Source organism: Vipera berus (assembly GCF_964194415.1).
Source record: "Vipera berus genome assembly, chromosome: 1".
NCBI lineage: Eukaryota > Metazoa > Chordata > Lepidosauria > Squamata > Viperidae > Vipera > Vipera berus.
The window spans coordinates 25,402,183-25,415,021 of NC_138202.1; the positions used below are offsets into that span (position 1 = coordinate 25,402,183).

Consider the following 12,839-nt stretch of genomic DNA (forward strand, 5'->3'; position numbering starts at 1 on the left):
CATATAGGTTTCTCAAGAGACAAATAAGATGGTCTGGTACTCCCATGTCTTTAAGAACTTGCCACAATTCACTTACCTATGCTAATGTCCTATACCAGCATGGTGTAGTGGTTAAGATGTTGGCCTAGAAACCAGCAGATTGTCAATTCTAGTTCCTACTTAGGCACGAAAGCTGGCTGGGTGACATTGGGCCAATCACCAGGAAACTGTGAGTTCTAGTCCTGCCTTACGCATAAAAGCTGACTGGGTGAATTTGGGCCAGTTGCTCTCTCAGCCAAACCCACCCAACAAGAGTTGTTAGGGGGAAAAAAGAAGAGGAAGGAGTATTATGTATATTCACTGCCTTGAGTTACTTATAAAGTAATAAAGGCAGGATAATCTAATAATAAATCTTTTTACGTGTTTACTACTCATTGTTCATTTGCCCAGATATGCATCTCCTGTTTTAATGATGCAAAATAATAATAATAAACGGAATATTCACAAACTGCTTCTTAAAAGGATAAAACTGTATTTATTGTGATTCGGGCATCAGTCAAAAACTGCCTTCTGTTGAGTTGAAGCACTGATTAATACATGTACTCCATTGTGGCTTAGCTGTTGGTGTCTTAATACTTTAAGGGAATCTTTCCAGTCCTGCTTGAAAAATCTAAAAATGCTTTTCTAATACAGGAAGATACGTATGTTGCTGAACTCTTTTACTGCAGGCTATTTGCTCTGTATTTATATTTGTTAAATTTGAGGCTTCCCATTTAGCTTTATTTATTTAAAAGATTTATATGATCTTAATCAACTCTAGGCATTTTAGAACAACCATCTAACCAATAAATAAAACAAGAATAAAACAAGAAAACAAAAACCCTGGGCCATAATTGTGGTTCACATGGAACTATTGATTTGAGAGCATCGCAGCACAATCACTTGACATTTTCACTCATCCAGCACACGGACTGCTGAATTCCTATGTATTCCACCCTGTGCAGCCCATCTTTTGTTGTTCCCAATCAGTTCTAGCATAGCTGAGATTGCAAAATGGATGCTCTACAGGCTTGGTGACAGACTGTTTCCCAATTGATAAAACACTTGCTTCAGTCTGCCTTCCGTTGCTTGAACTTGTAGATTTCACAAACAATCTTATTCATTTGACAATTCATATGGCCCAAATCTTAAGTAACTCTGGGATGCTCAGAATCTTGTCATTAAATCCCATGTTAATCCTTCTAGCCAGTTTCTATACCTATTCATATTTGTTTTTTTTGAACTTGCCTTGCATAAGGGGTTGCTATGTATAGTATAAGCAGTGAACTGTAATCTTGCCTCAGCCCACTCACTGAACTGTATTTTTATACTATCCTGTGGGTCAGGTGGAGAGAACACTGATTGGCTCCTGGCATTCTCCATGTATTCTCAGCCTTCTCAGGTAGCTAGAAGTAAAGACAAATATATGACTGATTTAAAAGGCTTTGGAGGAATTTGGGGATTTCAAAGTTTTTGCAACTGTTTTCTTGGTGTGAAAAGATACCACCTAAGCAATTTTTCAGTGTCAATTATTCTGGGGAAAAATTACTACTGTATCTTGTTCCTGACCTCAGAAATGACTAAGGTACACATACTTCTAGCAATGTAGGAAAAATAAATAAATTATATAAACTAACTTCTTATTCTCTGGAGCAGTTGCAATACAGGTAGCCCTTGTTTACCAACTTGTTTAATGACCATTGAAGTTGGAACAGTAGGAAAACAATTGCGACCAATCCCTCACATTTATGACTCTGTGTCCCTGTCGCATGGTTGCCATTGGGGCACTTCACAACTGGCACATTTACAACCGGCAGTGTCCCAGTGTCACACGACTGCCATTTTTGCTCTTCCCAACTGGCTTGTGACAAGCAGAGCTAGTGAATATAGAAGTAAAATCATAACTTATCATGTGATGTTTCTCTTAATGACTGTGCTGACCTACCTAACAACCACACGGAAAGTAATATTGTAAGTCCATAGCAACCTTTGCACTTATTAGAAAATGATTTTCTCCCCAGTAACCACAACACTTAGCAATGGAGTTGCCTGTCTCAATTCTAGTCACTATGTGAGGATTACCTGTGTAAGATGTTGAAAATGGAAACGAAGTGTTCAACATTCAAAATAAAAAACAATCTTGCTTTATTTAAAACAGCAGTTAACATAAAAATAAAGCATTGTAAGATCTGGAGAACAATGGCATAACAGTCTGAGCCTGGGTTTTTTCTGTTGACTACACAGAACTAAATGCCTTCAATGCCCAGGGAGTAGGATCTTTCCCCAAACTGGGCTTTGATTTAGCTTCCAGAATACAATGCTGCCTGGGAGTGAAATATGAATTATATAGCAGATGTCAGTCTGGCAGAGTCTGAACCCAGGTAACTAAAACACGTTCTTTATGGATTTTTCTAGAATGGAAGTTGAATGACATAAACCATTGGAGGGTTTAACTTGAATGGCAAGGGTATAATGAGCTGGCTCCAATATAAAGTTCAGCTGACAATGAGGCACAAAAATTAACAATCCTTGTTATATGCTGGGTATGGAGGGAATGGAGAAAACAACCTGGAAATCACAACTTGGTGTCAAGGTAGCAGAGTTCCTCTCCTGAGTCACATATTTCCTCCTCTCCTTGCTCCATCCTGCTTTAGTGTCCTATAAAGCACTATTTGCATGCGCTACCCAAAGGAGCAATTTAGAGAATGAATACCTGGCTTTAGGTCACAAACGTACATCAGTTGGAACCCATCCTATGGTTACAATGGTAACACCTTGAGACATATAAAGGCAAATTAGGTTACTAACTATCCTACACAATGTAGCTAAGCTATACAGCCATCAAGGATGTACTTGCACAGGAACAGAATATTTCAGAGTTTCAGAACATGTCACCTTGCTCCAGAGTATGCTGAACCTCCACTCCTAAATCAGTGGCATATCTCCATTGCCATGTTTCCACAAACTTCCTTTTCTTGAATGTTCAAAACAGAAGCACATTTCCTTAAGGGAACAGTCTTTATCCATCTGTTGGAAATGTTTTAATACTACAGGCTAATGTTGACAAGTAAAATATTTGTTTAGCTCCGCTTATATGCAAATGCTGACAGTTTTGCGAAGGTAGACTGATTAAATGATTTGGATTTTTTAGCAGAGCCCACATCCTTTGAATTTTGTTCTTGGCTTTCTTGCTCTTTATTGTTAACATCCTCTGGGCGCTTTCGCTTTTTACCTTCAGATGGATCACTGGTTTCTCTTCCTTTGGCTTTCTCAGTCCACGCCTTACATTAATGGAAACAAAAACAAAACAATAAGACTTCTACAATCGCTACTAAATTATCATTAATGTGACTTTCCCATAAATATTAATATTGTGTGTGTGTGTGTGTGTGAGAGAGAGAGAGAGAGAGTGAGAGACTATAATTTTGAAGCCCCTTCATGGATCACTGCCTTGTCATGGTGAAGAGGCTTGCGCAGCTCAAAGAAGCTATAAGCTAAGCCGTAAGCCGTGCGGGGCCACCCACCCAAGATAGACAAGTCATAGTGGAGATGTCTGACAAAATGTGGTCCACTGGAGAAGGAAATGGCAACCTATTCCAGTATCCTTGCCAAGAAAGCCCCATGGACAGTATCAAAAGGCTAGTGGAAGATAAGACAGATTGGCATGCTATGGTCCATAGGATCACAGAGTCAGACATGACTTAGTAACTGAACAACAAATAATAATTTTGAAGAAATTAGCAATGGAACCATACTGGAATTTGTCAATTTTGAATCTTTAGAAAGGTGACAAAGTTATTCTTAATTTCCTAGAAATCAGGTATAGAAAGAATAAGGCCCAAGTGGCTGAATGACCTGGCGCTAAAGTAATGGCATGAAATGGCCCTGCACACTTTCACAGCATCATGTTCCAGGTACTTCAGCTGAGTGTGGTTCCAAGGTTGGTACCGAAGTAGTATTAGAGATAATCATGTTCAATCTTCATTCAGCCATAAATCTCAATGAATATTTTTTTTGGCCAATCACTCTCTTTGCTGAATTACTACATAGGATCATTGCAGTGTTGCAATGGGCAAGAGGAAAAAACTTCCCGGAGAAGAGGCAAGGTACAAAATGGGTTATTAGTCAAGCATGCATCCAGGGGAGGAACTCCTCACATATCTCTGCCAAAAAAAAAAAGACTACTTCCTGCTTTTTATTTGTAAAATAGTGCGTCTTCAGGAAAAGTGAAAAAAGGAATTAATGCAGTCCTCAACTTACAACCAGAATTTCTATTGCTAAGCAAGGCAATTAGTAAGTCATGCCTGATTTTATGACCCTTTTTGCCACAACTGTTAAGCAAATCATTGCAGTGGTCAAGGGAAGCACGCAGTCATTAAATGAATCTGTTTTCCTCGCTGGCTTTGCTCGTAGGAGGCTGGCTGGGAAAGGCACAAAGAGCAACCCTGAGGCTCAGGGCTGCTGCAGCTGTCATAAATACACACGAGTTGCCAAGCACCCAAATTCTGAACAGGCATCTGTGGGGACGCTGCAACAGTTGCTAAGTGTGAGGTGCAGTTATAAGTCACTTCTTCCAGTGGCGTTGTGACTTTGAACAGTTGTTAAACGAATGGTTGTAAGTTGAGGGCCGCTTGTGCATTTCTACATAGTAAACAAAGGCATAATCCTCCAGAAGAAGATCCCATTACCATCCTTTCCTCAGCAGAGAGAGTTCTGTATCGCACCATGCCTTCTTTTATTATTTCTGTTTCTTCAAAATGAGGGTTATCTGATAAAATACTGCTTCTGTTCTCTTCTAGCCATATCTGGAATCCAGTCTTTGGCCTAAAAAAAAAAAAGATTTTGAAATAAAACCTTTATGCTACCTGTGAACATTTTTATTCCCAGAAGTCAGTCGCCTCACAATAGCAGTGTAAGACTTTTTGGCACACTGACCTTTTATTGTCTTTGTTCTCAGTCACACTTTGAAGTTCATTTTTGTCCTCTCTCTCTTCTCTGGCTTTCTTTTCAGTAGTAAGTGCTCGGGGTTGGAAAAAGGCAGTTGCTGCAGACTGAGCAATAAAATATGTATTTCAGTAATTCATCGTAAACGGTTTCTGTATATATTGCATTTCACACTCTTAAGTTTCTCAGAGCAAGAACCTCTAATTTTGGTAAGCATCCACTTATCTTCTAAGGGAAAATATTTTTGCAGTAATTATTTACTCAATAGTTCTGGAAGCAGTAATATTAATTACAAGGGAAGAAGATAATGAGATAAAAAATTACGTAAGGATTTAGGCAGTGCAGCAAACTATGATTTAAATGGAAAGTAAGCATGTTAACTGTATTCCAATTTAATTTAAAATAAAGCAAATGTAATTTTTGCTCTGGGTCCACCCACTTTCTTGATTGCTGACTATTTAGAGTGCAGCCTCTGACTAGAAAAAAAAACCATAAAAGTTTATTTCTCAATAGCTTTCAGATGAGAAGTGTAGTTTTGTTCGCTTAAATCCCACCTGTTATTTTTACATATAACTCAAGGTGGCAAACATATTCAACACATCTCTCTCTTCCTATTGTTCCCCACAACAACCCTGTGAGGTGGATTGGGCTGACAGAGAATGACTGGCCCAAACTCACCCAGTTGGCTTTCACAACTAAGGTGGGACTAGAATTCAGTCTCTCACTTTCTAGCCTGGTGTTTTAACCATTATGCCAGACTGGCTCTAGTAAATATAAACAGTATATAAGCAGTAATTGAAAGGCGTGTGTGTGTGTGTGCGTGTGCGCATCTTCTAGTGCAACCTCCTGCCAGACTGGCTCTAGTAAATATAAACAGTACGTTGGAGCATTCTCAGCTTCTGGAGGCAGGTTGTTCCACTGGTTAATTGTTCTAGCTGTCAGAAAATTTCTCCTTAGTTCTAGGTTGCTTCTCTCCTTGACTAGTTTCCATCTGTTGCTTCTTGTCCTGCTTTCAGGTGCTTTGGAGAATAGCTTGACTCCCTCTTCTTTGTGGCAGCCCCTGAGATATTGGAACACTGCTATCATGTCCCACCCCGTCCTTCTCTTCATTAGACTAGATATACCCAATTCCAACAACCGTTCCTTGTAAGTTTTAGCCTCCAGTTCCCTAATCATCTCTGTTGCTCTTCTCTGTACTCTTTCTAGAGTCTCAATATCTTTTTTACATCGTGGTGACCAAAACTGAATACAGTATTCCAAGTGTGTCCTTACCAAGACATTGTAAAGTGGTATTAACACTTCACGTGATCTTGATTCTATCCCTCTGTTAATGCAGCCTAGCACTGCGTTGGCTTTTTTGGCTTCTGCAGCACACTGCTGGCTCATATTTAAGTGATTATCCACTAGGACTCCAAGATCACTCTCACAGTTGCTACTATTGAGCGAGGTACCACCTATATTATACCTGTGCATTTGTTTTTTCTTGCCTAAATGCAAAACCTTACTTTTGTATACGCTATTAAGAGTACTTGTATATACTTAGAGTAATCCAAGTATGTAATATGCGGTACAATGCTAATGTTCTTTTATGTGCTCTAAACAAAGTTAAAATTATTAAACATCATGTCTGGGCCACTTCCAAGTGTAAATATACAAATTGTCTATTTCACCTTATTGCCTACCTTTCTTATTCAGCCACTGCAAGACAGGGAAAGAAGGAAATAAACCCCCATCTGGACCATCTTGTAAACATTTCCTAAGTGGCCATCAAGTGGAAATTTCCTTTTACTACTTACTACCAGCCATTTTCAAACTTGTTAGGAAAAAAAGAGAAGTCCATTTGATACCAGTATCCTGCCCCACCCTTTCCAATCTTTTTTCCTGCCAATCAGTCTTTGGATAGTCCTTCTGCTTCCATTACATTCCCAAGACTTACTACACCCAAGAACAATAACTTTGCCAAGCTCTGTTTCCACAAAACATGATAAAGGCCCAGTACATCACCTGCTTTGACTTGGGCTTGGGAATCAACGGTTTGATAATTGGACTCTTCTTGTTTGGAACGCCTTGACCATTCATCGTGGGATTTTTCTTAGGCAGCCTAGTCAGGTTATCCAGAATATTGGGTGAGTGAATAAATGCATCTTTTTGGCTACTGGATACCTACAGGAGCAAGAGATTTAAGAACTCAATTTCCCCCCCTACAGCACCTCAAAAATATCTTACTTAAAAGTAAGGTAAATTAAAATCATCAGTTCTCACCTTAAAAGGATTTACTCGTATTGAGTTGCTAGATGCGAGGACAGCTTTTATTAACCAAAAAAAGGGGGAGGGGGAATGCAAGGAAAGAAGAATATCAGTGCAAATCTTTACAACACTCTGCATGTGTATCTTTAAGACATGAACAGAAACTTGTCTCTGGATGTTAATTTAGCATTCAGACAATTTCAGCTTCAGAAAAGATATTTCCAGATAAAATCTAGCATCTATTCTTCTGTCTGCCTTCACAACTGCTGCTTCTCCAGCAGACTGTGGTGCTCAAGTCCTTCCCAGGATTCCCATCTAATCAAAGTGCTACTTTTTGAATGCAGATAACTTGAAAACTGGAAACTAAAGTGAAAAAGTAGATATATTATAAATATAAACTAGAATTTAAGATATCGATGTTATGAGCATTAAAATCATTTGGCTTTTTCATTTAAATACAATATTGGAAAATAAAAAATAAAAATGAACACACCGTGCCTTGCATTAAGGTATTTGTTATACAGTAGGTAGTGCTCGATTTATAATCATTCATTCAACGTTATGGCACTGAAGAAAATGACTTATGATCGTTTTTCACATCTACAACTATTGCACCATCCCCATGGTCACAGGATAAAAATTTGAGTGCTTTGCAACCGGCATGTACTTGACAGTTGCACTGTCCCAGTGTCATGTGATCACCCCACTTGCAACCACTTCCCAGCTGGCTTCTAACAAGCAGTGGGAAAAGCCAGATTCACTTAACGACCACAACTGTAGTGATTTACTCAACAACTGTGGCAAAAGAGGCAGTAAAATAAGGTGCAATTCACTTAATAACTGCCTTGCTTTGCAATGGGAATGTTGGGTCAATTGTGGTCGTAAGTTGAGGATTACTATAAAAGTTTTGGTCTTAACCTAAATTACTTAATACCAAAGTCTCTGTTGTCCTGTTATGTGTGTGTGTGTGTGTGTGTGTGTGTGTGTGTGTGTGAGAGAGAGAGAGAGAGAGAGAGAGAGAGAGACACAGAGACACAGAGAGAGAGACAGAGACAGAGAGCGCGAATATGATACCCACAACACACAATAAAAGGGGAAAAAATGAACCCAAAACTTTTTTTTACAAAGAACTATTAAGTTTCTGATTTTTTCCCTTTTTATGCATCTGCTGATTTGCAATATTTGTACAATTTTCTTTACTTTTTGTATCACTAAATACTATGGTCTCTCAGAAATTTACATAACCCTATTGCAATGTTGCAAGGAGAAGCTTGGTCCCAATGAGGGGCTCAAGATTTATGCTAAAAGCCACCAAACTAGTATTCTTTTGCGTGACACTGTTCTGAATAAAAAGTCCCTGAAGAGTGCAGCCCTTGATTTGTGAAACTGAACTGATGCATCACAGTCCAGTGGTAAACTATACAGCAGCAACATTGGAAGTAAGAGCTTTCTATTAATCAGGCATCAAGATATCAATGGAGGAAGTACTGAAGAAAAAAAAAAATTGAATGATGTATAAAGGTTTCCAATTTATTTCCATCAGCTTATAAGTTGTTCACGAGAAGCATTTAACAAATTGTGTGGGAGTACGGTTGCCTAGCTGAAATCTAATATTTGGACAAAATGTTTAACAATTAAGGGGTTTTCTTTGCCTAAAATAAATTCGGTTTGACTCACCAGACTTCGAAGTAGATGCATTTCCATGCAGCGTGGGAGAGCCTTCAGAAGAATTGAAGTGGAGGAAACATTAATATTCCAATGGAAATACTTAAAACATTTCCCAGTTTTAGTATGACCATATGTGATAAATATTGATACAGAAAGGATGTACCATAGGGTTAAACGCGAACTAAGCACTTTTGAACTTCTCACACCCACTCTTACCTCCCCCCCCCTCTTCCTAGCATTTTTCCCCCTGCAGGTGCAAGATCAGCTTTTTCGATCAACCAGGGCCATCCTGTGTGATCAGTATCCAGATCTAACTGGGCATTTTTCATGTCTGCATTTACTGCTTCAGCCTTCCATCCAGGCGCTTACCCTCTCCCCATAGCTAGTCATAAAATGTTTCACTGTGCTCTTCCGATGTCATCACTGTACCACTAGAGGATCTCCTGTGGGGACCTCCTTGAGGTTGGAAGCCTGAGGAGCTCCTCACAAATTGCCCATCTCTGTTCCATGGAGTGATCCTTTTCTGAAAAGACTACCCAGCCTTCAGAGTCTGAATTTATAACCACGTAGCCAGGGATGCTTGCTCAGCTTACTGGATTTTGCCTCATTAGCGGTATTCACTTTCTCCTCATCCTCTTCATAGGACTCCATGTTTTGCTGGCGTTGAATGTTTCTTTCTTGAGCATGACTCCATTCTGTGGGACTATTGCTGTACCTGCATAGAGAAACCAAGTCATCCAATGGCTTCTATTCCTTTGCTTAAATATTAAGAAAAGGGCAGCTGCCCTGCATCCCCTACAAGAAAAGCCAGGTTTAACAAGAATGATAAAACAACTCCTTTCGTTTCCATTATACAGGCTATCCTGGTCCTCGTGGAATGTTCTGATAAAAACAGTCATTTCCGTTAAATTAATAGTACTTTTGTCACTTTTCTGAAAACAGAAAATGTGATCATCTGTACTACTGCCCAGAAGATTCACTTCATTACAGGCTACTGTACTCCCCCCCCCTTCAGTGGCAATAGCCACCGCTGGGTTTGTCCAAAGCCTTTCTCCTTTGTTAACCGCATCCGTCCCTTTCTTCCATTCCGCTTACAAAGTTTCCTCTTTCCATTTACCTGGAGCCCTTTAAAAGGGTTGGATTGTTGATTTTTCCCATCCCATCACCAGCTCAGTTGCATTACTAGGGCATTTTCTTGGGTTGAAAGTATGCTACTGAATCCAGGCCTTGGGCTTCTGATATTATACAGGTGGTTCTCGACTTATGACAGTTGGGATGAGATTTTCTGTTGCTAAGCCAGGTGGATGCTGAGAGTTGCACCCAATTTTATCACCTTTCTTGGCACGGTTGTTAAGAAAACCGCTGCAATTGCTAAGTGAATCAGGCAGCTGTTAAGCAAATCTGGCTTCCCTCACTGATTTTGCTTCTTGGAAGTTCGCTGGGAAGGTTTCAAATGGCGATTGTGTAACCCTGGGATGCAGCAAATGTAAATACAGGCCCGTTGCCAAGCGCCCAAATTTTGATCACATGACCATGGGGATGCTAAGTAAGTGCAAGAACCAGTTGTAACACTGTTGTAACTACAAACAGTCGCTAAATGAATGGTTGTAAGTCGAGGACTACCTGTAATTAAGAGCCTTTGCACACTGTCAATCTGACTCTGTCCTGCAGCAAGAAAATGGGATAATTGGAGCATTTTCCTCACAATGATTTAGAGAGCACCTGCCTAGGTTCAAACACAAACAAAAGTATAAAAGTTTGCTATGTGTTGTGTCGCTTTCAGAGTTCATTTTTACCCAGCATTCAGGTGGTTTCTAAAATCCGCCGACGGCTGCTTCTCTTCTTCTTCCTCTTCTTGCTCAGCATACTCTTCAGCAGATGCCAGCTCTGAGACCTTCTCCGCAGCAAGTTCACTGAGCTTCTGGGCAAGAATCAGCCTCCGTGAGCGAGAGGCGTATTTGATAGCTAAGCTCGTGGCATTTTGTGTCATGAGTTCAGCAAGCTCCATACAGCGAAATTCACGTTCCAGTGTGCAAGATAACTATTTTTAAAGAGGGGGGGGGGGAAGTTTTAATATTTATCAGAGAAATATTTGGGGGGGGGGAAAAAGGATAAAAAATGTTTGTTCTCTAAAATAGAACATTCAGTTCTCATTTCATTCTTTTTTTTTATTAAAGAGTTTTACAAAAACAAAATTTTACAATATATCCCCAAATCCCTCCCACCCCAAACCCACCCACTTCCCCACCCCACTTCCCAGAGCTAAATACAGGATTATAGTTACAATAATCATATTCTAAATAAAAATTTATGCATAATATACAATTAACCAAATTCATAATGTGCTTTAACTCCCCTTTAACATAACTACAAACAACGTACCAATAACAATATCCCACTAAAATCCACTCATAAGCCAAATGGAACTTTTTAGTCCCATATTTGTTCTGAATATAATTTATCCATCTCCTCCAAACTGAAATATATCTTTCCTGTGAATGATCTTTCAAATAAGCAGAAATCTTAGACATTTCTGCAAGATTCGAAACTTTAAACACCCATTCTTCTATAGTGGGCAAACTATCCTTCTTCCAATATTGTCCCACCAGTAGCCGTGCTGCTGTTATCATGTTCAACATCAAGTTAGTTTCTTTAACATCACAATCATTTCATTCTTTACTAGACAGAAATTCAAAGAACCCTAACACATCCATGCCAGAACAGAATGAGTCCCAGCTATTTGCTTATAAAGCCATTTCGTAGCTGTGGAAATAACTCCAATTATGATGCAAAGTGAGCAATCTCAGGAAAACTGCATGTGAAACATCCACTGAAGAAAAACTATAGTTAACAGACACAGAACTTCCATATTATATAGTAGCTTTTTAAATTAAAAAAAAAGCGAGTTCAAGAAATCCGTGTCTCTTTCTGCTTTTCAAATATTCTATTACAATAATGAGCAGATAGCTATAATAGAGTGCAGGTAAGGACCAAACCTATCTAATAATTAACCTGCACAGTACATAAAAGCCACTGGGGAGCCTGAGTAAGCAAGAAGTATGGGCTGAGGAAGAAGGGGGACTAAGAGTCTTTCTCCTTCTCAGGTTCCTCTCCAAAAATGGTCTCTCCTTTATATTTCAAGGAAGTTGAAACAGGCTTATCTTGAAAAACAAACGGGTTTGGCTAGGATAGGCCATTTCTATTAGGATCCTGGCAAGTACAGATAAGTCTTAAATTCTCAGTCTTCACCCCATAGTTACAAGAATACTTGGGCTTCCTGAGGCTATTTATAAAACATGGTAGGATAGTCACACAATTGATTGATTTCATTTCTAGGTCAGCACTGAACATAAATTGCTGATCAAGGCGACTCATTTCCTGAGCCTGGTCTTCCTTTATCTCTGGATCTGGCCTCCGGCTTCTCAAAGCTCTTGCTACTCCTGACACAAATGCCTAAACACGTTCATCTCCTCTAGTTAAAGTTTCTTCTGCCTTAGATCCATCCTCCCCTTATCTGAGCCTTCCTGCCAGCTTTATGCCAATGCTATGGTTCCTCTCTTGCAGCAGCTCTGTCCGCAGTCAAATTACCTACGGCCATGGGAAGAAGGCAAGCAATGAAGCAGTATCATGACACAAAGCTCACAACTTACACGCACACATCAGACATCAGGATGCAAGCATTTAAAGGCAAGACTGGGTGGTGATGCACATTTCATCTTTTTGATGTTATCTCGGTTTGCTATGGACACTTCCAGTATTTTTTTTTCCTATTGATTGGCAAATGTCTACTTATTGTCCGGGATGACTGTCTCAACTTAGACTGAACGTTACAGTACATATATTAACAAGTTACATTTTGCCTAGTTTTGTGCTTAAAATATTCCTTGTCCGTTTCAGGGTTAATAAAAGTTAACTCTGGAATAAATGATTGTGTAGAACAATTTAAAAAATTACAAAGAAAA

At 39.4% G+C, this 12,839-nt stretch overlaps 1 protein-coding gene across 1 annotated transcript in view; it reads right to left on the reverse strand.

Moving 5' to 3' along the window:
• Positions 1-2,179: 2,179 nt before the first annotated feature.
• WDHD1 (WD repeat and HMG-box DNA binding protein 1) overlaps positions 2,180-12,839 on the reverse strand; it is a 30,384-nt gene continuing 19,724 nt past the window's right edge. Inside the window, exons 18-25 of the mRNA XM_081315397.1 lie at positions 10,674-10,918; positions 9,471-9,592; positions 8,887-8,928; positions 7,225-7,268; positions 6,967-7,125; positions 4,954-5,069; positions 4,707-4,842; positions 2,180-3,299 (exon numbers count right to left, since the gene is read on the reverse strand). Coding sequence (XP_081171523.1) covers positions 3,099-3,299; positions 4,707-4,842; positions 4,954-5,069; positions 6,967-7,125; positions 7,225-7,268; positions 8,887-8,928; positions 9,471-9,592; positions 10,674-10,918 — 1,065 coding nt within the window. The 3' untranslated portion in view covers positions 2,180-3,098. The remainder of the gene's footprint in view (positions 3,300-4,706; positions 4,843-4,953; positions 5,070-6,966; positions 7,126-7,224; positions 7,269-8,886; positions 8,929-9,470; positions 9,593-10,673; positions 10,919-12,839) is intronic.